This window comes from Sceloporus undulatus, chromosome 4 (genome assembly GCF_019175285.1).
Source record: "Sceloporus undulatus isolate JIND9_A2432 ecotype Alabama chromosome 4, SceUnd_v1.1, whole genome shotgun sequence".
In the NCBI taxonomy this organism is placed as follows: Eukaryota; Metazoa; Chordata; class Lepidosauria; order Squamata; family Phrynosomatidae; genus Sceloporus; species Sceloporus undulatus.
This window is the reverse complement of record NC_056525.1, coordinates 3,978,243-4,005,150: the sequence shown is the minus strand read 5'-3', so window position 1 is coordinate 4,005,150 and position 26,908 is coordinate 3,978,243. Positions and strand designations below refer to the sequence as shown.

The window sequence follows — 26,908 nt, the reverse complement described above, 5'->3', positions numbered from 1 at the left end:
TATAAGACAGAAGATCTGTTAAATGAAAAAAAAGTTGTGAAACCACTTCATGGCCAAATTTTACACGTGATGGACATGCCTGCATGCATGCTGCTGCCCACTGTGAATTGTCCATAGGACTCTCACAGCTGCCATCTTGGAACAGGAATTGGAGTGGTTGTCCCTCCCAGGGACAAACCATCTGGCTGTGCCTGCTATGAGAGGTGTGTGAAGATGGAGAAATCAAGCAGAATCTCCATCAGTTAGCCACGCTCTCTTCCTTGAGGGTTGCAAGATATTCCATCATCTCCAGCTCCTTGTGAAAGTGAATATGTGGGCAGATGGAAGTGAAAAAACAGCTCAAAGTGCCTGACCCTCAGACAGTGCCTAATCCCTCTTGCCCTACTTGAGCCCAGCTCAGTGATATCAAAAGGTCCCAGGTTCAGAGACATGGCAGCAATGATGTGTGGTTGGGGGAAAGATGCCTATTGGAAATCAAGGAGGGGGATGCTGAATAGGTTTGCCAGGGGATGGGGCAAGGCTTCACTTCCCACAGAGTCCCCTACCATTTCCTTGACTTAGAATATCTGAACATGCTATATGAAATAAGCAGCTCTGCCCCTATATTTAACATTGTGCAATCTATAAAGGTTGCAGAATTTGGCTTTTCTTGGAGCAGAATTAAGATCACTGAATTTTAGATTCCCTCAACAAGGAGCATGCATGTCCCTCCATGTTGGATGTGGTAAATTTCATTTGTAAGCCTAGAAAGCACAAACCACCAGGTCATTTCACATCTTAGAGGGGCCTTTGAATATATAAACTGGTTATTGCAGGCTGCCTGCCTGCCAACCTCCTTCCACAGAGAAGTGGGCTGTCTGGACCACAAGGCTGAAGAGGGCTGGAAGCTCCCACATTTAATTCCCAGGAGTGTCAGCAACATCTTTTCTCTTGTCCCAAGCAGATGGCAAATGTGTTCTGCCCCATGGTTTCCTCCCAAAACACTGTCCTGAGTGGCCTGAGGTAGTAACCAGAGCCTCTTTCAGAAAAAGGCTTACAGAAGCTGGCAGTAGGGCCAGTGTTGAGTGTAGTCAGATTACAGAGGGTTTTTGGCTTTGAGGATGTTGAAAAGGAAAGGTGTAAGCATTTGCAGTGGGAGGATCTGACCTTCCTTTATGTCTCTTGGTCGTTGCTTCTCTAGAACAAGAGAGGAAGCCAAGATACCCTGCCAAGCTAGTCAGAGGAAAGAAGACGAGTAAGAAAGGTGTATGTGTGCCTTTGAGCTTCACTCCATCCCTTTGCCTTTTTCTTGTTGCAGACATGCAGCAACTATGTGATGTACTATAACTTCTCTTGATCTCACCAGCTTCACAGGAACACTTGTTGGGAATGCAGGAGAGGGCCTACTCCGTGGCTGCTCCTAAATTCAGGAATTACTTCCTAGAGATGACAGGATGTCTCCTTCTATGTTGCCTTTTGCAACAGATGAAGCCCTTTTTATTCTAGGAAGCTTTCAGGATTTGCTTTACAAGGGGCTCTTTAGTGTGCTCTGCTGCTTTTATTGTTTGATTTAAATTAATGTATACACTTGACTATAAGTCAACCTTATGTATAAATCGAGGGCAGGTTTTGGGATCAAAATTATGGACTTTGATATGACCCATGGATAAGTCAAGAGTAAAACTTAAGGGCATGCAACAAAGGATCTAGAGGATGAAGCAAAGGAAAACAAAGCCAAAGAACTTACAAAATTCCAACAGACATGTTTGTGCGCATACTAAAGGCTGGATGGATGAGACAGTAGAAGGGGATTAGTGCTTTAAGGATAGATCACACTCTTGCCTTTCACCAAGGGATGGTTCCTTTTTTTTGGGAAGAGTTAAGGTACAGTACTTATATCGACCCATGGATACGCTGACTCAGTTTTTTTGAGTAAATTTTTTGAATAAAATGTCTAGACTTATACATGAGTATACGCGGTAAGGTTCTAAACTGGTTTAATTTTGCTATTACAGTAGTTCAATACTGCTTTAATCACAACTCTCTCTGTGTGTGAATTCATGAGTGTTTTTATGTGTAATTCACTCTAACTTGTAAGCTGCCTTGAGTCCTTGTTTGTAAAAAAGGAAGGGTGACCTTGATCAAGTCACCGTTTCTAAGGCTCAGAGGATGGCAGTGGCAAACCCTCTCTGACGAAACTTGCCAAGAAAATCCTATAAATTGGGCCTTGGGGTTGCCATAAGTTGGAAATGACTTGAAAGCAGAAATCAATAACAACATAAAAAAGGGATGAACGGACGGACGGATGGAACAGCAAAGAGACTCATTGCACCATAAAAGATTACAATCCACTGCTTCAAGATAGAACTCTGTAAGTTCTTCAAGATGCCACAGGATTCTTAGTCATGCAATGTCACTGGGGCAGTGGGAATATAACTCTTACTTTCAGCCATCGCTTCATGAAATGATTCATCTCTCAGAGGATGCTGGATGTAAGGAGGAACTGCCCATCCCACATTAGGCCCAAGTATGTTGAAAGTAAGGGAGTGGGGGATCCCTCAGCTCTGTTGGTTATGGACAACTTGGTCATCCTTTATCCTCCGTTACAATCTGGAAGGTCAACCAATGGAGATCTCTGTAGCAGCCATGAGCCACACCCAGGAGCCATGGCCGGGTGGAGAGGAAGTCTAACTGGCTGGCCCCTGCAACTGTGGAACTCCCTTCCTGTGTGGGCTTTGCCTGCATCCAAGGCTGGAGACCTTGCTGGAATCCCTGCACCCCGAGGTTCAACATGTAATAAAACCCACAAGATAAAATGTTTCCTCATTACTCTACCACACCTACTTAATCCAAGTTGATCAAAACCAGCACAAATAATAACAGGCATGCAGAGCAATCCTCTGCATGTTTGCTTAGAAATAAGGTGCAACGTGTTCAAGGAGAATTACTCCAAAATTAGTGGACACAGAGTTACAGCCTTGAGCAAATTATAGCAGCCGAGTCTAAATTATTTTAGACTGCAACTTCCAACATTCCTGAAAACACCTGATGGGGGGAGCAGCAGGCTGAGGAAAGCTTCTTAGGCCAACACATGTAAAGTCCCCTGAATGGCTTTGCATTTTATATATAGTCATAGTGTAGTGGCAGCGGCCCGGTGAGGACTCTTTGTTGCCGCTGCGGCAGCATTTTTGAAAGGGGAGGGGCCAGGTGAGATCGGCCCCTCATAAGCCGGCTCGCCGGCCTCCCCGGAGACGACGCCGCCCGCCCCCCCGCTTCCATCTGGGCTGTGGCCCAAGGGACTCTCCTTTACCCCTATACCATCGGGGAGGAGCGCCAAGGACAATTGCCTGGCACCGCCGTTGCGGCCTTTTTGGAGGGAGGGAATTTGAGAGGGGGGGTGCAGGTTTTATTGTCAGGGAATTGTTTTTTCTGCATTGTATTATATTGTTTTTTCTGCTTTGTATTATGTACTGTAATCTTACATTGTTGGCATTGTATAGTATTGTGTACTGTTTTCCCTGTGCATTGTTTGCTTTGTACTAGATTGTAAGCCCGAGGGCAGGGAATCGTCTGACTAAAAGATTGTATGTACAGCGCTGTGTAAATTTACAGCGCTTCATAAATAAAGGTTAATAATAATAATAATAATAATACTTTGAGATCCTGTTGTAAGCCGCTTTGTATTTTGAGATTCTATTGTTTTTCTGCATTGTATTATATTGTTTTTTCTGCATTGTATTATGTACTGTAATTTTACATTGTTGGCTTTGTATGATATTGTGTACTGTTTTTCCCTTTGCATTGTTTGCTTTGTATTCTGAGATTCTGTTGTAAGCCGCCTTGATCACATCCTGTGGAAAGGTGGGGTATAAATAAAACTAATAATAATAATAATAATAATAGTGGTTTGAGCATTGGGCTATGACTCTGGGGACCAGGGTTTGAATCATCACTCAGTCATGAAAACCCATTGAGTGATCTTGGGCAAGTCACACACTTGCAGCCTCAGAAGAAGGCAATGGTAAACCTCCTCTCAATGAATTTTGCCAAGAAAATCCCATGATAGGGTCATCATAAGTCAGAAATGACTGGCACACAACAACAAAAACTTGCAACAGAGTGCTACAAGTGGGCCAGGTTCTCAACAGAATTAAAACTACATACATGGAAATGGCTCTGGTAGCTGAAGCACATGCCTCAGTGCCCACAGAAGGGAGCCAGGGTGCTAGGCACACAAGGGTTAAAACCAGAACCAGCTAGCACTGAGTCCACAGGGTGCAAAAGCACCGCTGAAACCAAGCCACTGCTATTGCAATTCCCCCCTGCCACGCTTTGGAAGGGAAAAAAACATTGCACAGAAAGGGCCCCAGTGGCCCTGGGGCTATAGCCTGGTTAACTCCCCTTTGCTTCTCATCTACTCTTCCTTCACTCCCACCCTGCTCCCTGGAGAGACCCCAGAGCAGAGAGAGAGAAAGAGAGAGAGAGGCTGTGATTCCCTGTAATGGGAATCCTGAGAGATGGGGCTGGCAGAGTCCACGTGAGATCCGGCTCCCGGGAGCAAGCACATGTAACTGCACGGATGAGTGGGCTATGCAGAAAAGCTGCGCTGGGTGTTACTGCCTGAAGGCTCTGCTCCCATCCCCTCCCCAGCTTGGTTCTTGCACTCAGTCTGGTTAAAATAAGGCAGGAGATAAAAATAAGCCAAATGCCATATATACATGCATACAACACACACACACACACACACACACACACACACACATACAGAGGGCCTGCCTGTTTTCTACACAATAAACTGGGTCAAGCCAGCTCCCTGGCATTGCAGCCCTGCAACCCACTGAGCCTCCTGGGTTGAGGCCTCCCTTTACCACTGCCTCCCAAGTGAGCAGCACACCTGCTCCCTGTAACCCTTGGCTAGAACCATCTGCCCAACAGTGGCCAGGCTCTCCAGCCAAACTCTCCCCACCCATCCATTCCACAATCTGCCACAGGCATTTTGCAAAATGTAACCTTTACATCACATCACACCCCACTCCATCCCATCCAATCCCACTCCAAAGAATGAATGCTCCAAACTTTAGCAGTAGGTGGTACCAAGAGGAGAAACCTGGATGCTGTACTGTCTAGCTGAGAAAAGCCCTGCTCACTGCCTTGCTGGCTGGCAAGGGAATTCTGGAACGTTGTAGTCCAGAAAACTTTTGGGGGAAGAAGGGTAGTTCTGGTCCCGAATTTTAACTTTTCCAAGCTCTGATCTGACCTAGAAGGAAAATGATATGAAAGGGGTTGAACAGCTTCTGTTCCATCATCAAGCTGGGTCACATGAAGGATTGCTCTTGCGGACATTTGCTAAACATACATTGTGTTTTAAGTCAAGACACTGTTCAGCCAACCAGAAATTGTTGCCAGGAACGCAGCCCAGGAATTTGCTGGTTTCAACATCACACCAGCCGCAACACCGCTTGGTAGCCTTACCCAAGCCACTTGCTTTCAGGCCTCTACCCGTCACATGGGGACAATGATCGTATTGGCTTAACCCATATGGCTCTCATAAGGGTTTGGCATGGTATTATATAGGCTGTGAGAGCATTGTATGAATGTTAATAGTAGGAAAGAGCTGGGACTTCCTGAGAGGGGGAGAGGAGAGAGCTATTCCATCTCCAAGCTGAACTGCAATGGCTGATATAGTCATTCGAAGCATGTCTCTCCTGTCTCGCCATACCAATATCCAAGGTGGATCTGCATAGATTGTTCAGCATTCTGAAGTCTGTGCAGAACAGAAGAGGAGATTCAAAGTGGGCAGGGTGCAGCAGGAGGACTTAGTCACTGGACATATACTTGGCATTTGGAAGGTACTAGGTCTAGGTTTGCACCTTGTCTTATGAAGGGCTGCAAGAATTAGATGACAGGAGAGACCTTAAAGTGACTGCCATTCTGTTGCCTCTTGCTGGCAGTTCCCATCTAGACTGGCCATGCTCTCTTACTCTGAATGAGAAAGTATCTCATGCAGGAAGGTATATAAACCATTTGCCTGGGTAGTGCTAAGTCAGCACTAGAAACCACTTAGCCACTTTGGTCAACAGCTACATGAGCAATGCTAAAAATATCTCCAACTCAGTTCTGGTTCCAGCAAGCCCATCTAACGGTCTGAGACATCCAAGGGGCCTTCTGCCTACCACTACTGTGACCACCTCATAAATAATCCAGACAGAGTGCACCTCTCCTGCATTGATGCAAAGGTATGTTTAATTTGTCCTCCATCCCAGTGTATGAGATTCACAGCAACATTGGCAGCATCTTTCCTCTCTCCCCTCACTGCTTGTGAGATTTTTACTTACTGATTTAGGGCAAGGTGGGTGGAAAAGAGCGTATGCTCAGAACTGACATGCTGCTTTGCCTACCACCCCCACTGTGTGCCCCCAGGGCTTTCTGGGCATGTTCATGTTCTCGTTATATAATGGTGGGTTACGTCACTTTCTGAAGCACACAGCCTTGTGTGCCAAGCTCACACAGTTTTCTGCTCAGTGAATAAAACTGTTGAGCCCACAAACGCACACACACAAAAAGAGCGAGAGAACAGCATTAGATACCACATTTCAGAGATGAGAGTCAGCTCCTGCTTAGGGACCCTGGTTCTGGGCCCAGTTAATAGCTCCCTAAAAATAAGGTGAACTGGTCTTCTCTGCAAGTCTACAGACATACTGAGGACTTGCTTGTTCCAGGGTGATGGATCTTTGGGATCACTGATTCCCTCTGCCCCCAGTTTGAGGGAAGCAACAGGGGCAGGCCTTTTGAACCAAAACCCAAAGAGCAAATGCAGTCAGGCCAGACAAACTTCATGAAGTCCACAGAACCAAACGCAGAATACGACAGAGCAGAAAGAGAACTACATTCCTGCAAAGACTCAACAAGGAAAATGGACCAGGAAAATAACTCTCCACCTCCCCTTTAGAAGGAAGGAAGGAAGGAAGGAAAGAAAGAAAGAAAGAAAGAAAGAGGAAGACTAAGAACCAACATGAGGGGGTTGAGAAGTTAAAGCCTGCAATTTCCCCCCATCTTTCACATTCACTGAGGCAGGAATGGTATTTGGGAAAGGAAATGGCCAGGGAAGTCATTCCATTGGCATTTCCTGAAGAGCTCTGCCGAAAACCCTCCCACTTCCGAATCAGCTTGGGTGGCTGCCAAACTGGGGAAGAGAGCACAGACAAATGCTGATCCCATCCCCCTGCCTGCAATTGCCCAGAGCTTACAGCTGAGGCTCCCCGTTGTCCCACTCCGCAGGCAACTGGATCCTCCTGGGAAACCAAACACTGCAGAGGCAAAAGAAGGAATGACGGTGCTCTCTCAGGGGGTCCATGGAGCAGACTTGGCAAGAGTTGGCTTGCTGCTACATCCAACGGGGCAGCCGTGGGAGCCTATTCCAGCAAAACAACAAAGAGTCTTATTGTGCTACCTTTAAGACTTATAGATTTATGGCAGCACAAAAGCTGTAATAAATCGTAAGTCTTAAAAGGTGCCACAAGGCTCTTTGTTGCTTTGCTGTGTTCTGGAGCCCAAGGACCACACAAAAACCGTAGTCTGGTCTCAGAAAAAATGAACTGGCTTATTTTGAGGATATGGACTGTCTTGCAGGTATGTGCCATACTGAGACGTCCTATAGATATCATATCATTGTGCCAGTGGTGAATACAGGGCTGTACTAAACCCTCTGAGAACAGGTCTAGATAGAATTTAGCATCCAGGCCACCTTCTAGGATAACTGGCATGGAGGTTGGGTCTATCTCACCTCCACATCAAGAATGTCAGCTATAAGGTATACAAAAGGATCGTGTAGCACCCTTTAGACTAAAGTATGTAAGAACAAGGGGGGAAACACTTTCACTATTATATTCAGTTCCGGATGTAACTGCTGGCCAGGGGACTAACTGACTTCAAAAGAAATGTTGGCTCCATTTCTAAGCCCTTAGAAGTAACTCTGTTTGGCTACTTCAAGACTCAATGCTGACCACCCCCAGCAGTACCCAAACACTAGTTTTACGAACTAGATCTTAGCATGGTCATTTCTGCAAATGTAGCATGTATTTTGTTTCCAAATAAACTAGTCAACTCTTTGACTTGCAAAGTTGCAATGTAAATTGGTGAGCTTTCATCTCACAGGTAACCCATGGGTGTGCCCTGATAGACAAGTGAGACTCATGTTCCAAACACCCTTGCCTGGGCCCTATGTCAGACACAGCATAGTCACCCTTCCCAAGGACATAAAAGAGCAAACAGAGGTGTAGATTCTTCCCAGGTGATAATACCAGGATTACCTCCTGTAGCCTTTCGTGTCATCTTTGAGCAACTTGGGTATCCCTGATGGAATAACATAAACAATGTTAGAAGCTGTGAACAGCAGAGTTAATCTTGCCACAGTGCTTAGGCAATCCAAATCACAGACACACCTGGCACACCCTTTCTCACATACCAAAAAAATAAAAAAGGAAGAAAGAAAGAAAGAAAGAAAGAAAGAAAGAAAGAAAGAAAGAAAGAAGAGGATCACTTATTTTCCAAAAAGGCACTTCAGTCTCAGCATACAAAAGGCAAGGAATTTTCTATTTCAAGGAGACAAAGACTCCTTGATTGTTTTTGGTCATGATGGCTGTACATTACCTCCAGTAGCAAGTACTGTAATGGTTCTGTACACGATTTGCTACAGAATGAGAAGTTGCTATTGGGCTCATACTCTGCTTGTAAGCTTCAAAGGCATCTGGATGGCTGCTGGGGGAATGGGACACGGAAAAGACCAGTGCTTCTCAAGCTATCTGATGTGGGACCAGTAACTTTTTCCCTCCAATGTGTCAGGGGCTGGTACCTATTTTTGGCCATTGGCTACAACTGTTTCCTTCTTTCCTGCAAATTCTCAAGGAACTGCATTTGACAGCTCATGGATTGGCAATAGAGTCTATGGACTTCCACTTTCAGTAACACTGAACTAGAGGAATCTTTGGTATGTTCCAGTAGGGCACATCTATTAATTTCATCACTGCAGAAAAATGGTCATAGGCACAACTTCACATACCATGGCCACTGTTTCTTCTCTGAAATATCTCCACATGCTTTCAGAAGAGCTTGTGCCTTCACTTCCCCAGTTGCTGGAGTTAGGCTGGAACTATTTTCACACGATCTTAGGCCAGCTGCGTCTCTTGTACTGAAGACCAGTGTTATCCAGAACAAGACAAAGGATCACTATTCTGAACTAAAATAACACTTGGTCCACAAGCTACCATGGATCCCTGCTACTACTTCTATCCTCTGCTGTTGTTATGTGCCTCCAAAACAATTCCAGCTTATGGTGACCTTACCCAAGTGTTTTTATGGCAAGATTTAGAGGTTTGCCATTGCCTTCCTCCAAGGCTGAGACAGTATGCCCAAGACCACCAGGTGGGTTTTTATGGCTGTGTGGGGATTCAAACTGTGGCTTCCAAAGTGTTAGTCAAAATTCTCAAACCACTGCACCTCCTGGTCTCAGACAGTCCAAAAGAGCGTCCTGAGCAACTTGAAAGGGAAACAAAAGAGAGGGGTCGCTATCTCATTGGTGGAAATGGGGCATTCCCCTCCTCCCCTGCCCTGGAATCATGTCTCTAACCACCTGATTTTTCCTTCCAGATGTGCCTCAGATTCAAAGACAAAACTGTCAGAATGACTAAGATCTCTGCAAGATGGATAAAGCCAAGGAGTTATCCTAGCAGCTTCTTTGAAGTGTGCTGCTGCTGCTGCCCTGTCTCTCTCCAAAGATACTTTCCAAGACATGAAATGCTCAGTGACTCTGGGGAATGCACACGAACACACGAAGAAGCCTGCTCCTTGCCAGGGGCAGGCCTGCCAGAACTTGCAGGCCTCTCTGTGGGTCTTTCTTGCAAGTTACGCCCTTCCCACAACAGCATTGTTCATGAGGGCCAGGCGAAGGCTGCTCCCCAGGCCCCACGGGAGCACTAATCCCATACTAGCAAGGCCGGGGCAAGGGCAGGGAGAATGGTGTGCAATGGTTTAAAGATTGTTTGCCACAGGGAAGCCTCTGCTAGGAGGCATGTGAAGGCTGAGAAAACAAAATATGCCCTTCTCAGCCAGAGAATCTTTGGGCTAAAAGTGCAACTGAGGAGTTACTGTAAAAGCAAGGCAGCTGCATTCAGCACAATTAGCAATATACCACTCATGATGCCAGGGGGTTGATGTGGAAAAAAGAGCTTAAATATTGTGATGACTGAGGGAAAGGCTGAAGTGCCTCTCTACACAATTTGCACACAGGAATACAACAAACTCTTCTGTAGAATCCCCTGTCCAGGACTAAATATGCCCTTGGTTGCCTCAATAATTAAGACTCACACAAGCTCCTGCCTGCATAGCTCTGGCATACCATCTGTTTCTTGGTTACACAGATAGTCAGCAGCTTTCATTAATTTTACTAGCCAAATGCCCATCACAATACTGTACCATACTGTAGGTTATAGAAGCACAGTTGGAAGGAACTCAAACCTGCTACCTTGCAAGAATACGTAACTAAAGCACTCCTGAAAGATGCCCCATCCATCCGCTGTTTAAAAACCTCCAAAGAAGCAGAGGCCACCACAATCTGAGGTGCTCTTACAGCAAAGAAGTTCTTCCCAATGTTCAGGTGGAATCTCTTTTCAGGATGTCTGAATCCAATGATTCATGTTCTAGACTCTGGAACAGCAGAAAATAAGCTCACCCCATCTTCTACATGACACCCCCCTAGATATTTAAAGATAGCTATCATGCCACCTATCTAGGTCTTCTCTTCTCTAAGATAAACATATCCATCTCTCTAACTTCTTTCTCTCAAGGCTTGGTTTTCAGACCTTTTATCATGTTAGTTGCTCTTCTCTAGATATGTTCCTGGTTGTTTCTATCCTTCTGGAACTGTGGTGCCCAGAACATTATCCCCCTTCTGCAGATGGAGAAGTGAGGCCCATAGCAACATGATCAAAAATTATACAGCAGTTAATTATTCTTGTGTTCATAAATAGACCTTCCATCAAAACAGGCATCCAAGGGCTTATGGCAGAGGTGTGACTTTAAGCTGGATTTTCCTGCACCTCCCAATCATTATGTTGCTGAACCAAATCACAACAAAGGATATTTTTGTTTGAAAAAAAAATGAACTCCAAATTAGTTCCTGGGTTCAGGATTCTTTAAATCTAAGCATTTGCACAGCGTCTAGCTAATGGATTCCGAATACTAGTACAAACCCTCTTGAATGCTTCCACTTTTTCTGCTTTCATCCACTGGACCCAGGGCTCTATGAGAAGTAACAGAAGTTGATCCTGCTTAGTCATTAGTGCAGTCTTCTGAATCCTGATACACCCTGGATGTGTTACTAGAATCTCCACCACTCCCTGGCAGCACAACCACTTGATTGGGGACAATGGAGAGCACCAGGTTGGACAAGGCTGGATCAAAATGGCAGACAAACTGGGGAGATCAAGGTTTAACCATGATGCTCACTAGATAAGATGCTCCCTCAGCTGAGTGTAACACAAAGGGTTGTTGCGAAGATAAAAAAAGGAAGGGACCACTTACATCAACCTGGGGTTCCTTAACTTTTCTGTGGTGAGAATTCTATGCTTCCTCCATTGTGTTGCCTCCCACCTCCAGCTCCACCATCCACTTAAGTCAGTTGTGCCCTACTGTATAACTTTTCCAGTATGCTGAAGGAAATCCTACAATTCAAAGAAAGGAAGAATGGAGATCTGAATATGGTGGGTGTGTCACCCTGAGTAATCCTGCCCCTCCTACAAATGGTTGAACAAATATTTGCCCAAACAATGCATTTCTGGGTAGACACAAAAAGGGAAGAGTCTCAGCGGGAGGCACTGCCCAGGGAGGTGGGAGGGGAGGGGAGTCTCACCCGCCTGACAACCAAGGAGCAAGGAGCCCCAGTGACTTTCCATCCGTGATTTAATCTAAATCCCCCTAGGGAGTTCATTTACAAAATCAGATTACATTATCACTTTGGTCTCCAGGATACAGTCCAATCGTCACCAGAGCGACAGGGATAAGGAAACCTCCATTGGATCCAGGACTAATCTCGGACACAGGAGGGGAGCAGAGGGAAGGGGGAGAGGAGAGGAAGGCACTAATGGGGCCACTCTCCAAGATGAGCCTGGAGAGAAAGAACAACCAGTCTGGTCTGTTTAGGCAGACACACCCCAGGCCCTGCCCCCAGGACAACCACATTCTAGGCATGCCTGACTAATACTCTCTAACCTCTGCCCTCTTTCTTGTGTTTGTGTGTATACATATGCCTTCAACTCTCCTGTCGACAGAGACCCCATAAATTTCATAGGGTTTACTTAGGCAAGGAATCCTCAGAGGTAGTTTTGCCAGTTCCTTCCTCTGAAATATAGCCTACAGCAGCTAGTACAGTGGTGCCTCGGGTTACGAAATTAATTCGTTCCGCCGCGGCGTTCGTAACCCGATTTTTTTTCGTAACCCAAAAAAGCCATAGGCGCTAGCGCTGGAAAGCCGCGTTTCGTGCGAAAAAGCGCCGAAAAGCACCAAAAATTTTTTTCGTAAGCCGAAAAAAAAAACGTAACCCGGAACAGTTTTTTCCTATGGGATTTTTTCGTATCCCGGAAATTTCGTAAGGCGGTGCTTTCGTATCCCGGGGTACCACTGTATACACTGGTAGTTGCCTGGCCATGTACTAACCAGGGCTTCCAAGTTCAGAAGGGATCTAGGACATTTAGGGTATTTAGGCATTCTTTCATGTTTGCTGCTTCTTCCCCCCCCCCCCCCGCTTACATCACCCAACCCAGAACCAATGCTGGCTTTCATTGCTGGCTTATGCACTTATATGTTCTCACTCCTTGGTTGCTACCTTCACTTCTGGATAGCTGAGAGCCCCACCTTCAACAGTCTGAGCAGTTCTTGTTGTTGTATGCCTTCAGGTCATTTCAGCTTATGGTAGCCCAAGGACCTACCTTGTTTTCATGTCAAGATTTGTTCAGAGGAGGTATGTCATTGCTTTCCTCTCAGGCTAAGAGAGTGTGACATGACCAAGGCCATCAAGCTGGTCCCCATGGCCAAGCAAGATTTGAACCCTGGTCCTGCAGAGTCCTACCACCCTACAACAACTAGCTTCCAGCCACTTTATTTATACCCTGACTTTTCCCCAAAACTAGGGGAAGACTGCTTAGAAATTAAAATGAGCACAATACAGTTAAAAGCATACAAGAGAATAGAATTAAACTATTAACAACATTGATAAAATTATTGTTTATCTTGTGGAGAATGCCAAACACTTTTGTCCAGCAAACAAATGAAATACTGATTTCTAGAAGGCATATGAGCACTGTCTGACCATGCCAACCCTGACCTGTAGCTGACAGTAATTCATGTCTCCTTACCAAAAGCACATCTGCTTGAGACTGCTACTGTAGAGACAACGGGGCCTTCCTGTCAAGCAAACAACAAAAAAGCTCTGGGTGGGGGTTGCCAGGCACATGTGCAAAGACACACCCCATGGCGCTGAAACCGCACCCCATCGGCTACTGGTTAAATCCCATTCCATGAGATAATCATTTCCATGGTACATTTATGCCTGGGATAGGCACACTGGCTGCGTACCAAACTGCATGCCCCAGCAAGGTGATTATTTATGACCATCCAAAGTCATGGCTAACAGAAGACTCAGAGTACAGGTTCAGGTTCAGCAATAATCAATAGCTGTCTCCCAGTTTCCCCACTCTTGCAAGTTGCAGGCTGTTAACCACTTAGCTTTGCACAGTAGAGATAAAAGACCCAGCACAGTATACTGACCAAAATGTTACATTTAGATGAGGAGAAAGAGCAGTTTAATTCCCAGCTCAACCACAGAGTTCACTGGAGGTCTTGAGCTAAGGTACCATCCCTCTGTATGCAAGGCTGATTCAAGGATACATTTGAAACAAAGGAGTACACTTGTCCCTCCATATTTGCTACAGTTAGGGGCACAACACCCCCGTGAATATGGAAAATCAGTAAATAACAAAAACACCGTGTTTTTACCTGAGAAGACACCTCTCTAGGAATTTCTAGGTCCTCCAGCACAACTCTGTGGTCAACTTTCGCAGGAGGAGCTACAAATGCCTAGTGGAGTGTTCTCTCTAGGAATCTCTAGGTCTTTCAGTGCAACTTTTAGTTAAAGTTGACCATAGAGTTGCACTGGAGGACCTAGATATTCCTAGAGAGAACATATTAATCAAATCCGTGAATAATCAAATCTGCAAATATCAAAGCTGCAAATATGGAGGGATGAGTGTACAAAGTACCTTTGAGGCTTTGCTTGGTTGGTCTCATGCTGTGGAATCTCTATGGAAGAACATTTAGCCTAGTAGACATTAGCCATGAACTAGCAATTGCCTACAGGGGACCCTTATGTTTCACAGACACCTGTATAGCAAAGGACATTGGTCAGCCTGCCCTGACCTGGCAGCAATACAGGTAAGCCAGTTTACACCTTTCTTCCCATGGGAGGTTTTGTTGGCCCCCTATCTGCTCTCTTTCTGCCAGTAGGCAAAGGCCTTTTTATTAATGCAGGCCTTTTGCTTTTTAGCCCAAGTAAAATTGGGGTCTTTTAAACTTTCTATGTTTAATAGAATTGTTTACTTTTTAAAACTTTTGTACAAGCAAGTGTTAACTGTACTTTCTTATTAACTTCTTGTAAACTGCCTTGGGGTCCCGTGCTGGGAGCAAATCAGAATACTAAGCAAGCTAACTAACTTCCAACAGCCCTCAGCGTCACAGCAGCTGGGGGGCAGCTGGGGGGCAATGGAGACTGCACCTGGAGGATACCAGAATGGGTGAAGTGGCTGGCACTGTCTTAATGAAGCATCACTGATGCTTACACATACAAAGCAAGCAAGACAAACCCCTCAGAAACAATCCATTCCCCTTTCTGTTACCATGAGGTAAAGAATCTCAATCCAGCTTGTTCTATACTGTACTTCAGCCAAGGCTTTACTAAGCACTTACCCAGCCACCATTATCTTGGATCCAGGGGTCCAGGTGGTCAGTCAGGTATGTGGTCATCCAGCTAGCAATCCGCCCCACCAACACTTGCATCTCTTTGTCGACGCTCTCCACACACAGGGCTCCTCCAAAGGAGAAAAATGCCACTATCCGCCCCCAGTTCACCCCATCCCGAAACAGTTCATTCACCACCTGCTCGAAGCTCTGGTAAGCCGTGCCAGGGGTGATGTGCAGCTGTGAGGTGAGGTCACTGAAAGCCCGACGGTACCTCAGTTCAAACTCATCGCCGGCTTCCCTGAGTGTCTGCCTCACATCCAACCTCAAGTTGTCTTCCTGCTCTTCGAGGATGCTGGGGTGCCCAGTAGCCCCATTGACGACAGGACTGGTGCTGGGATGCCAAGAGGGGCTCCCGTTGAGGGCACTCCCCGTCTCGTCTGCTAACTCGGTCATGTCCTCGCCGTTCTCTGCCTCAATCTCATGCCAGCTGTGGCCCCGCTGAGACAGTTTGTAGGAAATAAAGTCTACCACGAGCGCTCTGTTATTCCTTGACATTTTCACACCTCAGGGTGTCTCAGTGAGTCCATGGTCTGGACGGTAAGCCAGCCTGCACGTTTACCGAGCCAGGATGCCCCTCCTCGCCATCCCTGGGGCAAACATCCAAATGCCAAGTAGAAAACTTCAAGAGGGAAAGGGGCAGAGAGAGAGAGAGAAAGAGAAAGGAAAGAAGGAAACTGTTAAAAGACAAGCCTTTAGTTGCATTCACCAGCACGCATGGAGAAACAACCCCTTACCACTCAGGGAAACTCAAACATTAATGAGAGAACAGCGCTCATCCTCAGACTTAGTCATGCAGGCATCTGCACTTCTAGTTAACTCTCTTTTTCTTGGGGTTTGTCCTAGAAAGGATCCCAAACAACCTGTGCAGGGTGCATGTGCCACCTGTGAGGTCCTTTGGCCCCAAGCTCTGTGCCACAGGGCAAAGACACTTGCCACCCAAGCAGTCTCAGATCAAGCTTTGGAAGCCATAACCAGCTCTGGCTGGAGCAATCCAGGGCCTTGAAATTACACAGGCAAGCCAGGCTCTGGGAACCCAAGAGGGCTCCCCCTGCCACCTTGACTGAGTGCTTTGGATCAGTTGCTGCAGCAGCAACGGTGCGTGGAGAGTCCTCCCCCTTCACACCCCCTACATCCCTCCCTCCGCCAGGGATCAAAGCGCTGCTTCCTGGTTGATTTGTTTGGATTTCTTTTTAAAGGGACAAGCAGTGGCTGGGGCTAACATTTCCTTGTTAGCCAAGACAATTCCCATCTCCTAGCCAGTACTCTGGACCCATTCTCAGACAACCTTGAAATGAGAGCAGAGTGGAAACTGAGGAGAGAGAAGGCTCAAAAGAAATTATTATTATTATTATTATTATTATTATTATTATTATTATTATTATTATTATTATTATTATTTGAGGAACACTCAGCAGCTGGTTTCAGGTGCGCTCCAGTCCAGAGATCACCTTGGTTTCAATTTCAAGGCCATGAGAGGTCCAGAGAGTTTTATTACTTAGCCTTTCTATCTTACACTGGAAAAAAGCAGCTTGTCTTCCAGCCCCCTCCCTGAAGCCTGCTTGGGCAGTAAAGGTCACTGAGTTCCATTCTGCCTCCTCAAAGTACGCTCTGCCTCTCAGAAGAGGAGGGAAGGAACCTAAAGCCCCTGGGCCTTTTCACTCAGTTCTGAGGAAACACTTGCGGCATAGCCCTGGGCACAGGCCCCACGCTGGGGCCACCAAACCGCAGCCCCACAGAGAGGCGTGAGTCATCCACAAGGCAATTCCAAGAACTGGAACAACCTCCGATGCAACCAAGCAAAGGACTGTTTCCAGAGTCAGGCTGAAAGAGGCTGAGAGCATGCTGCGATCATGCCCAGCACATCAAAAGCCCCAACTTTTTGCTGAATTACTCTTGAGAGTCAGCTGAAGTCTTGCTTCCCCCACCCCCAAACCTCCTGGCCACATCTCTTCCTCTTATGGGAGCCAAGAGAGTTGATGGCAACCTTGCAGCATCCTTCCTTCCTTCCTTCCTTCCTTCCTTCCTTCCTTCCTTCCTTCCCTGGTGGGCCAGCTGGCTAAGAAGTGGCAGCTTGTGCCTTGCTGGGATGCATCAAAAGGAACTGCTGCGTACTTACCCCTGGGAGAAGAGGGAGGGCGACTTAGTTTCTGAGCTGGAGAATCTCAGTGGAGTGAGTGCAGTGGAAGAGGAGGCGATGGTGGGTGGGTGGGTGGTGGCGGGGAGGGATGCATTCCAGCCACAGACCAGCCCTCCTTGTCATACCCATGGCCCCGCCCCAATGGAGCCACAGCCCCGCCTCCTGCCTGCAGCCACTCTGCAAATATCATGGCTCTGGCATGTGGGTCCAGGGTGAAAGCAAGGCAGAGGCCCCCTCCCTCTTCACCACATCTTCATTCAGAAGTTTCAGGGTTGCTGCTGTTAAGTCTAATGCTCTCACTACTGAAACCTCAGGAGCAAATGCCCTCGGCGCATCTCCAATCTCCTTTCTCACTTGTGACAAGGAGATTTTGGGGTCTGCAGTTCCTTTTAATGCATTTCAGCAAGGCACTAGCTCTAAGAAGTTAAGAGTTGGAGGGGACCCCAAGGCATCTACTCCAATCCCTTTCTACCACTGAGGAATCCACAACTAAAGCTAGCGAAAACCCCTGCCTGCAATTTCCTCTGTCCCTTTCTGACCAGCAGCAGCAGCACCCATCTGAAAGTCTGTCAGGAATCAGTAGGAATTTTGCTTTTCAGTTTCTTTGATCCTCTCTCTCATGACACACACGTGTGCAAGGTGACCAGATGTTCTAATTGCAAAAGAGGACAAGGCACTGCAAAATATAAGACACCCAAGAAAAATGTAGGACATTGCAAAATAAGACTAAACATGCTAATATAAATCAATGCTTCTTATTCATGCTCTAAATCAGTAGTTCCCAAACATTGCTCTTATGGGGGTTTTGAACTTCAGCTCCCAGAAGCCCCAGCAAACTTGGGCAACAGTAAGGAATTCTGGGAACTGAAGTCCAAAACATCTGGAGAAACAGTTTGGGAACCATGGCTCCAAATAGATGACATAGAATTCCTCTTGGGCAGATAGAAGGCTGAAATGTAGGATATGTCCTAAAAAAGGAGGACATCTGGTCAACTTGTACAAGTGAGACAGTGCAGCGGTGACATTTTCAGAGGGAAGGAAGGATGTGATTTGACACCACACGCTGAAGATGGGAAGCCTGCAAAATCATCATGGGGACTTTCACTCACAGCCTTGCAGTGTTACTCATTGTTGTATGCCTTTACTGATTCACGGCAGCCCTAAGGTGAACATATCACAGGGTTTTCTTGGCAAGAATTGTTCAGACGTCTGCCTTTGCCTTCCTCTGATGCTGAGAAAGTGTGACTTGCCCAAGGTCACTCAGGGGGTTTCCATGGCCCAGTGGAGATTTGTACCCTGCTCTCCCGTCATAGTCCAATGTTCAAACCATGCTGGCTCTGAATCACTTCTCACATCTCATCAAAAACTCCTCTGATCCCTACTGTTTTGGGATGTGGATTTTCGACATTTTCAACATTTTCCTCGGACAATGTGCCCTTCAGTATCTCAAATCTCCCAAGGCATTTTCTTCTAGACCCTCACAGGTTCCCCTACCACTAGGCCCTAGGAGGTTTCTCCCCAGAAGAAATTAGTTTCTAATGCCCTCAGAGTAGCTGCAATGATTATCAACATTCCAGTCTCTCCTGCCCTTTGCTCCAAGGCTGTCCACAGATTTTTTGGGGGGGGGGGTACAGTGGAGGAAGAGAAAGCAGCACACACCTGGAGGGAGCTTAATAGCTGTGACACACAGGTACATCAAGGGAGGATGCCTTCCAGCCTTTGTCAACTGCAAATCAACTTGCACAGTCCAAGGAGAGCATTGGAAGTCAGAGCTATTCCTTAGGGAAAGCTGCTATTTGGGTAGTTGGGGGGACTTTGCCCCGCTTCAGATATGCTCATTTTCAGTATGAATTCCCCATCTGCAAAATCTGCCAGCTTCGGAGAAGAGGTAAAGAAATCTCAGAACTGGAATCAAAAGTAACCGTTTGCCCTCAGGTCCCACTTGCGGTCAACCTAAGTTCTCCATGTGCTGTAAGGGCTTCTTTTCATGTGAGGGAAGCCAGAAGAGTGTTTCCTAAAACTGGACTTTCTGTGCCTGGAGGTGTATGGCTTTCTCTCTTTGTTCTCTCTTCCTCTTTCAAGATGTGAATGTAGAAGGGAGGGAGGAACAACTGGATTGAGAATTAATGTCTAGTCTTATCTGCTTCTGCTACACATCTGTGTGTAAGCATAACATAGTGATGATTAGAATCTATACACAGCAAATAGAACCTGCAAGTAATTCTCTTGATCCTCATACATTTTGATCACCCCCTATGGGGTGGGTAAAACTATCAGGAGAGCCAGTATGTGGTTGTGAGTTGAGCTTTGGACTATGACCCTGGAAAGTAGAATTTGAATCCTGGCTCAGCCATGGAAACTCCCTGGGTGTCGTTAGGCAAAGTCACAGTCTCTCAGCCTCAGAGGGTGGCAATGAGAAACCCTCTCTGAAAAAAGCATGCCAGGAAAACCCCATAATAGGGTCACCTTAGAGTTGCCATAAGTCAGAAAATGACTTGAAGGCACATAAAACAAAAGTCATCAGTGGCTCTTAGTAGAGTACCTCCAAGGTCACGGTTGCCAAACCACTGAATGGAAAATAGTGGGAGGGTACTACTGTCCTCAGGACCCTTCAAGGGATTCCCAGAGACCCCTGGCTGGCTAATGTGGACCCACAATTCTGGACTGCATAGGTCTCTTTGGATCGACCCAAAGTTGTTTTTACCTTCTTATGAGTTCAGCAAGTAGAGGGTTGCTTCTTGAGGGGTATAGCTGCAATTGCCCTGCTTTATTTTAAGGACTGTGTTGCAACTTAGGGCCTGAACAGACAGGCCAAAATAAAGCTGCTTTGGGTCACTTTGGAGGTATGCTGTTTAAATGACACACACATCTTAAGAGACCAGAAGCTGTGCCAAAGCTGCACTTCAGACCTTAGGACTGGAGTGTGGTTTTGGCATGGTTTCCGGCTGCTTAGGATGCATGCATAATTTCAAACAGCATACCTCCAAAGTGACCCGATTTTGGCCTATCTGTTCAGGCCCCCAGGCTTCATTAAAACTCCCTTCCTGGCTCTTATTTAAGCTTTGTAAAACAGTCTGTAGATAGATCCTGCTAACACAGGCTGTTTCTGTCAGTATCTCATGAGGTACAGAAAGTACTATCATTGTGTACGACATAACTGCAAAAGAAAATCATAAACGGGACTCTCTTGGGTACCCAAGAGAAGGGATTAGGAAAGCTGGAGCTCCTAGGGACCCTCTGAGCGCACCTGCCCTTGGGAGGCAGCAATCATCCTTGCTCTTGGCACCAGTTCTGCCACCAGTTCTACCTAACTGGTCCTGACTGAGGAGCATCTTTCTTTCCTGGGATGGCACACAGGGCCCTGACTCAAAGGAGCACCCACTCCTTTCCCAAATACAGCACTTCCACATTTACCACTGGGGAAGATGAATCTCCACCCACTGCCTGGGCCACTCCCGAATCCCATCTGAAATTTGAGGGATACAAGTTCCATCTTGGTAGAATTCATAGACATAGCTTAGTCGATGATCTCCATCTGGGCATCAACAGGGGTAGTGTGACCGGTTGGTGCTCTTGGACCTCTCAGTGGCTTTTGATACCACAGGCCATGGTATCCTTCTGGAATGCCTGAGAGAATTGAGTATTGGAGGCACTGTTCTATAGTGGTTCCGGTCCTATCTCTTGGGCAGTCTCCAGATGGTGGTGCTGGGAGACAGCTGCTCTTCTAAAAGAGAGCTAAAATTTGGCGGCCCCCTGGGTGCCATCCTGTCTCCCATGCTGTTTATCATTTACATGAAACCGCTGGGCGAAATCATCCAGAGACATGGGGCGGGGTGTTATCAGTACGATGATGACAGCCAAATATACTTCTCTATGTCTCAGACTGATGCAGTGACCAAGGATGGCATCTCTCCTCTGAATGACTGTCTCGGGGTGGTAATGGACTGGATGCGGGAAAACTGATTCAAGCTGAATCCAGGTAAGATGGGGGTACCCGTTATAGGAAACCCGAGCCCAGGTATGGAGGTATGTCAGTTCTGGATGGGGCCTCACTTCCCCTGAAGGACTCTGTCTGCAGCTTGGAAGTGCTCCTCGACTCGTCACTTCACCTGACAGCTCAGGTGGATGCGACACTCAGGAGCACTTGCTACCAGTTTCAGCTGATACGCCAGCTGCGCCCTTTCCTGGAACTGGAAGACCTTGAAACAGTAATACATGCTCTAGTAACCTCTTGACTGGACTTCTGTAATGTGCTCTACATGGGGCTGCCCTCGTGCCAAGTTCGGAAACTTCAACTTGTACAAAACATGGCAGCCAGGTTGATTACAGGTACTTCTCGTAATGATCATATAACACCAGTTTTGAAATTCCTTCACTGGCTGCCAATTAGTTTCCGGGCAAGATACAAGGAGTTGGTAATTACCTTTAAAGCCCTATATGGCTTGGGTCCAGAATACTTAAGGGATCGCCTTCTTCTGTACTGTCCGTCCTGCACACTAAGGTACTCAGGGAAGAATCTACTTCAGCTGAAAAAATCTAGACTAACCTCAAGTACCCAAAGGGCCTTCTCCACCGCTGCTCCGAAGCTATGGAATGACCTGCTGAAGGAGATCCGCCACATTTCTACTCTTACAGCCTTTAGGAAGGCTCTTAAAACGGATCTCTTAAAGCAGGCCTTCCCTACCTAGTTCCTCTCCCCGTTTACTGTGACGTACACCGCTCTGTCCACCAATTCTACTCTTAAATTTAATACTATTGTATTTTTTGTTTTTAAAATGCTGATTATTTAATTGTAATTTTAGTATTCGGATGGGGGTTGGGAAGGGACTAATTTTGAATTTTATTGTATTCTCTATGTATTTTTATTGCTGTAACCTGCCCGGATTCCTTGTAATTGGGCAGGCTATACATAAATAATTTATTATTATTATTATTATAGCTGTGTTAGTCCAGAATATCAGTATGCAAAGGGATTTTGTAGCATCTCTGGGACTATATGAAAGAGGTTGTTGCATGAGCTACGGTTAGCTGACACACTTAGTCAATAGCCAATACAGAAAGGTACGGTATCCCATGTTCACCCCCTTGCAATCTTTGTCAGAAGGAATGAATACCTGGGGAAATGGCTCCGAGCACACATTTGAGGCCCCACAGATTCATGCTCTGATTTGAATATATGCTGTGTACACACAGACAAGTGCAGAGTTTGGATATTTTATCAGACTTACATCCATAGGAGCATTTGGAGAACTAAACTTAAACCACCATGCATGCTGAGAGCATTATATAAACAGGTTAATATGGATAATACAGTGTCCAATTATACAGTTTTGTGAGGCAACAGCTAATGAGATTGTAAACTATGACATAGATCTCCAAGGCCCATTTGGTCTTTCTTCATCCTTGTCTATTTCCATACCTTTGTCTCTCTCTCTCTCCTCTTCCACACTTTACACCTCTTGTGTGGGGAATCATAACACACCACTTCCACAACACAGACAAATTCTTCTGTAAGCTGAACTGTCTGTACCAGCTGCTTCCAAGAGCCTGAAAAAGTTATTTTCTGTTGGATGACAACTCCACAAAAGAAAAGATTGAGAGGTGTTGAGATAAAGAGTTTCAAAAAGAGCTCTCACATGGAAGACAGAGAAAGCTTGTGTTCTGCTGCCACGGAGAGAAGGATACAACCTGGTGAATTCAAACCATTAGAAGGGAGATCTTTAACTAAACATCAGGAAAAACTCCTTGAAGGTAAAAGCTGTTCCACAATGAGACTACTTTTAAAGGCACCTTTTCTAAACAGAGGCTGAAAGGCCAGGGATGCTTTCGCTGTGGACTTCCTGAACAGAAAGGAGTTGGAATTACAACCCCTTCCAACTGTACATTTCATTTCTCTCATTCTATGGTGAAAATTATTTTTTCCAAGTGTCTATCATTTGCAAGAGCTTTGTTTGCAATAGCTTTTTAAATGTATTTTGTTCTTTTAGCTTGAGGCTGAATTGTTTTAAAGCTGTAAGTTTAAGTCTATTTTAATGACAACTTTGTGTATCTTTTTAATTGTATTGTTCTTTTAAAACTGTGAGCTTCTTTGAGTCCCAATTTTGAGGGGAAAGTGGGATATAAATAAATACAATAATCATAATTTGTTCCATCCAGACAAACTTTAACTCCATGGAGAATCAAGGGCTGCATCTACACTGAAGAATTAATGCACCTTGACACTGTTTTAACTGCCATGGTTCAATATTGTGGAATCCTGGGGTTTGTAGTTTTGTGAGATATTTAGCCTCAGAAAACTGTAGTGCCACTACAAATCCCAAGTTTCCATAGGATGGATCCATGGCAGTTAAAACAGGGTCAAACTGCATTAATTCTGCAGTCTGGCAGAAGCCAAGGAAAGAGGAATGCTAGTGTCAGTCACCCTTCAGAGCTCTTTGCCATGTTAAGTTGGGCCTCCATAGTCATGCTGCAGCCATGATGGGAGCATCAGCAGTGTGCAAAGAGGAGGTGAGCAGCTGCAGAGGGTTCTGTGTAAACCAAGGTCATACAGCTGCCTGGCTTGTTCTTGTTATCTGCTTTGGGTCAGCCCTGACTCAGGGTGACCTTGTGGATGAGACATCTCCAAGACCTCCTGTCCTCCCCTGTTCTGCTCAGGTGCCACAGGCTCAGGTCTGTGACCTCCTTCCCTGAGTCTATCCATATGGCGTGTGGTCTTTCTCTCTTGCTACTGCCTTCTACCTTTCCTAGCATTATTGTCTTTTTGAATGAGCTGCCTGGTACTCTGTGTGGGAAAGTGTCGACAGAGGGAGGGGAATCCTAGGGGGTTGATAGAAGCGAAACTTAGCTTGTTAAGTCAGGTCTAGCCAAGGATGTGCTAATGTGCTGATCTTTCCAATAAAATCTTTCTGGTTCCACTGTGTTCATTGAGTCAGATACAGACAGTATCTAGAATCATAGAGTTGGAAGAGACCACAAGGAGTGTAAAGATATACAACTGAGCACAAAAGTAAGAATCGTACAAGCCATTTATTTCTTATTACCATATACGGATGTGAGAGCTCGACAGTTAAGATAGGAAGAAAATCAACTCATTTGAACTGCAGTGCTAGAGAAGACTGCTGAGGATACTGTGGATAACCAAAAAGACAAGTAAATGGGTCTTTGACCAGATCCAGCCTGAAATCTCCCTGGAAGCCAAGATGATAAAGTTGAGGTTGTCACACTCTGGCCATATCATAAAAAAAGACAATACTAGGAAAAGAAGGTAGTAGAAAGAGATGGAGATCGCACATCAGATGAATAGACTCATTCAGGGAGGTCATAGGCCTACAAGACCTAAGCAGAGCAGTGCAGCATAGGTGGCTTGGAGATGTCTCATCCACAGGGTCGCCATGAGTCAGGGACGGCCTGAAGGCTGTTAACAGTGAACTTCCAGAGCATGTCTAGAGGACAGCAACCACAATAGTGAAGAGTCGGGAAATCATGCCCTTATGAGAAGAGACTTAGGGAGCTGGGTATGGTTAGCCTGGAGAAAAGATGGTTAAGAGGTGATATGATAGTCCTGCTTAAATGTTTGAAGGGATCATACAATTATAGAATTGGAAGAGACCACAAGGGCCATCCTGTCCAACCCCCTTCTGCCATGCAGGAAATCACAATCAAAGCATCCCCGACAGATGGTCATCCAGCCTCTGTTTAAAGACCTTCAAAGGAGACCCTGAACAGCTATTACTGTCAGGAAGTTCCTCCTAATGCTGAGGTGGAATCTCTTTTCCTGGAGCTTGCATCCATTGTTCTGTGTTCTAGTCTCTGGAGCAGCAGAAAACAAGCTTGCTTATCCTCAATGTGACACCCCTTCAAATACTTAATACTATCATATCACCTCTTAACCTTCTCTTCTCCAGGCTAAGCATACCCAGCTCCCTAAGTCTCTCCTCATAAGGCATGGTTTCCTCAATGTGGATGTCATATATGGGTGAGGGAACAAACTTGTTTTCTGCTGCTCCAGAAAACAGGACATGGAGCAATGGATGTAAGCTCCAGGAAAAGAGATTCCACCTCAACATCAGGAGGAACTTCCTGACAGTAAGAGCTGTTCGACAGTGGAAGATGCTGCTGCCTCGGTGTCTGGTAGAGTCTCCTTCTTGTGGAGGTTTTGAAACAGAGGCTAGATGGTCATCTGTCCCGGGGAGGACTTTTGACTCTGTGTGGCTGAAAGAGGTTGGACTGGATGACCTTTGGGATCTCTTCCAACTCTATGATTCCTCAAGGCTGCATCCGCACTGAAGAAATAATCTGGTGTGAAACCACTTGGTGCTTTGGTTGATAGTTCCTGCATGGCAGATGGCTCTTGGAGTCTCTTCCAACTCTATGATTCTGTGACTGTTATAATGCACTTGATTACTATTCATAATAGGTAAGAGGGGAGGGCAATCTTCTCTAGAGCTATTCCTCAATACAGTTTTCCTCTGCTTAAAACCTAAATTCCACCTAAACCTTAAGGAAGAACATCCTGATGGTAAGAGATGTTCAACAGTGGAAGACGCTGCCTCAGAGAGTGATGGAGTCTCCCTCTTTGGAGGTCTTTAAACAAAGATGTTTTGACTGAGAGTTCCTGCATGGCAGAATGGGGCTGGACTGGAGGGCCCTCGGCGTCTCGTCCAGTTCTGTGATTCTATAACTGCCATGGCTCAGTGCTATGCATTTCTGGGAACTGTAGTTTGTTGTGGTGCAAAAGCACCTGACAGAGAAGGCTAAACATCCCATGAAACTACAATCCCCAGAATTCCATAGCATTTTATAGTGTTTTTAACTTGGCCTGTTTTAGATGTAGAAGCCGCCTTGAGTCCCTGTTTTGGGAGGAAGGCGCGAAATAAATAAGCATAATAATAATAACAGAGCCAGGGCAGTTAAAGCGGTGCCAAACTGGGTTATTTCTGCAGTGCGGATGCAGCCCAAGTCTCCTTATGGAGAGAAAGGTCCAACATTTGCAGGGAAGTAGACTTGGGCTGCATCCGCACTGCAGAAATAATCCGGTTTGGAACCACTTTAACTTCCCTGGCTCAATACTATGGAATTCTGGGAAGTGTAGTTTTGTGTGGCTTTCTAGCTTCCTGTGTCAGAGAATTCCCAGAATTCCATAGCACTGAGCCATGCTTTGTGGGAATAGTCCTGATTGGCAGCATGCGTTGTGAGTGGATACTGGGAGTTGCAATCCAATAAAAAAGGAGTTTCTCCAAACTTTGCAGAGGGCAGGCTCTCTCTCTCTCTCTCTCTCTCTCTCCTTCCTTCCTTCCTCCAACTTCTCATTCATTTTCTCAGGACAGAGTATAGCCCCGCCCCCAGTCCCAAGCTGGACCAATCCCAGCGCGAGGAAGGTGGCAAAGAGCCCGCCCACAGCAGCCGCATCCTCATTGGCCGTGCGACCTGTCCATCCCTACCCAGCTCCGCCCCCTACCTCAGAAACTGGCGAAGAAGCCCCGCCCCTCTCTTCGCCGGCTCTCTCTGGGAAAAGGCGGCTGACAGGAAACCGCGACCGCGACGGCGAGAGCCGAGGCTCTAAAGGGTTCGGTTGCTCCGGCGGCAGCGGCGAGACTTCTTCCCCCGTCTGCTAAGCCTAAGCGGCGGTTTCTGCCTCAGCAGCTGCTTCGCTCCTTCACCGGCCGGGCGAAGGGAAGGGCGCATGCGCGAGGCGCAGATGTCGCGCATGCGCGCCTTGGAGGTGGG

The 26,908-nt window shown here is 46.3% G+C and overlaps 1 protein-coding gene across 2 annotated transcripts in view; it reads right to left on the bottom strand.

Moving 5' to 3' along the window:
• BCL2L1 (BCL2 like 1) overlaps positions 1 to 26,835 on the bottom strand; it is a 67,615-nt gene extending 40,780 nt beyond the window's left edge. Inside the window, exons 1-2 of one of the 2 annotated variants that reach the window (XM_042465883.1) lie at positions 26,640 to 26,835; positions 14,992 to 15,664 (exon numbers count right to left, since the gene is read on the bottom strand). In XM_042465883.1, the coding sequence (XP_042321817.1) occupies positions 14,992 to 15,540 (549 nt within the window). In that variant the 5' untranslated portion in view covers positions 15,541 to 15,664; positions 26,640 to 26,835. Of the gene's footprint in view, positions 1 to 14,991; positions 15,665 to 17,161; positions 17,258 to 26,639 lie in introns of those variants that run through there. The other variant, XM_042465884.1, reaches the window with a different exon arrangement.
• Positions 26,836 to 26,908: the final 73 nt, after the last annotated feature.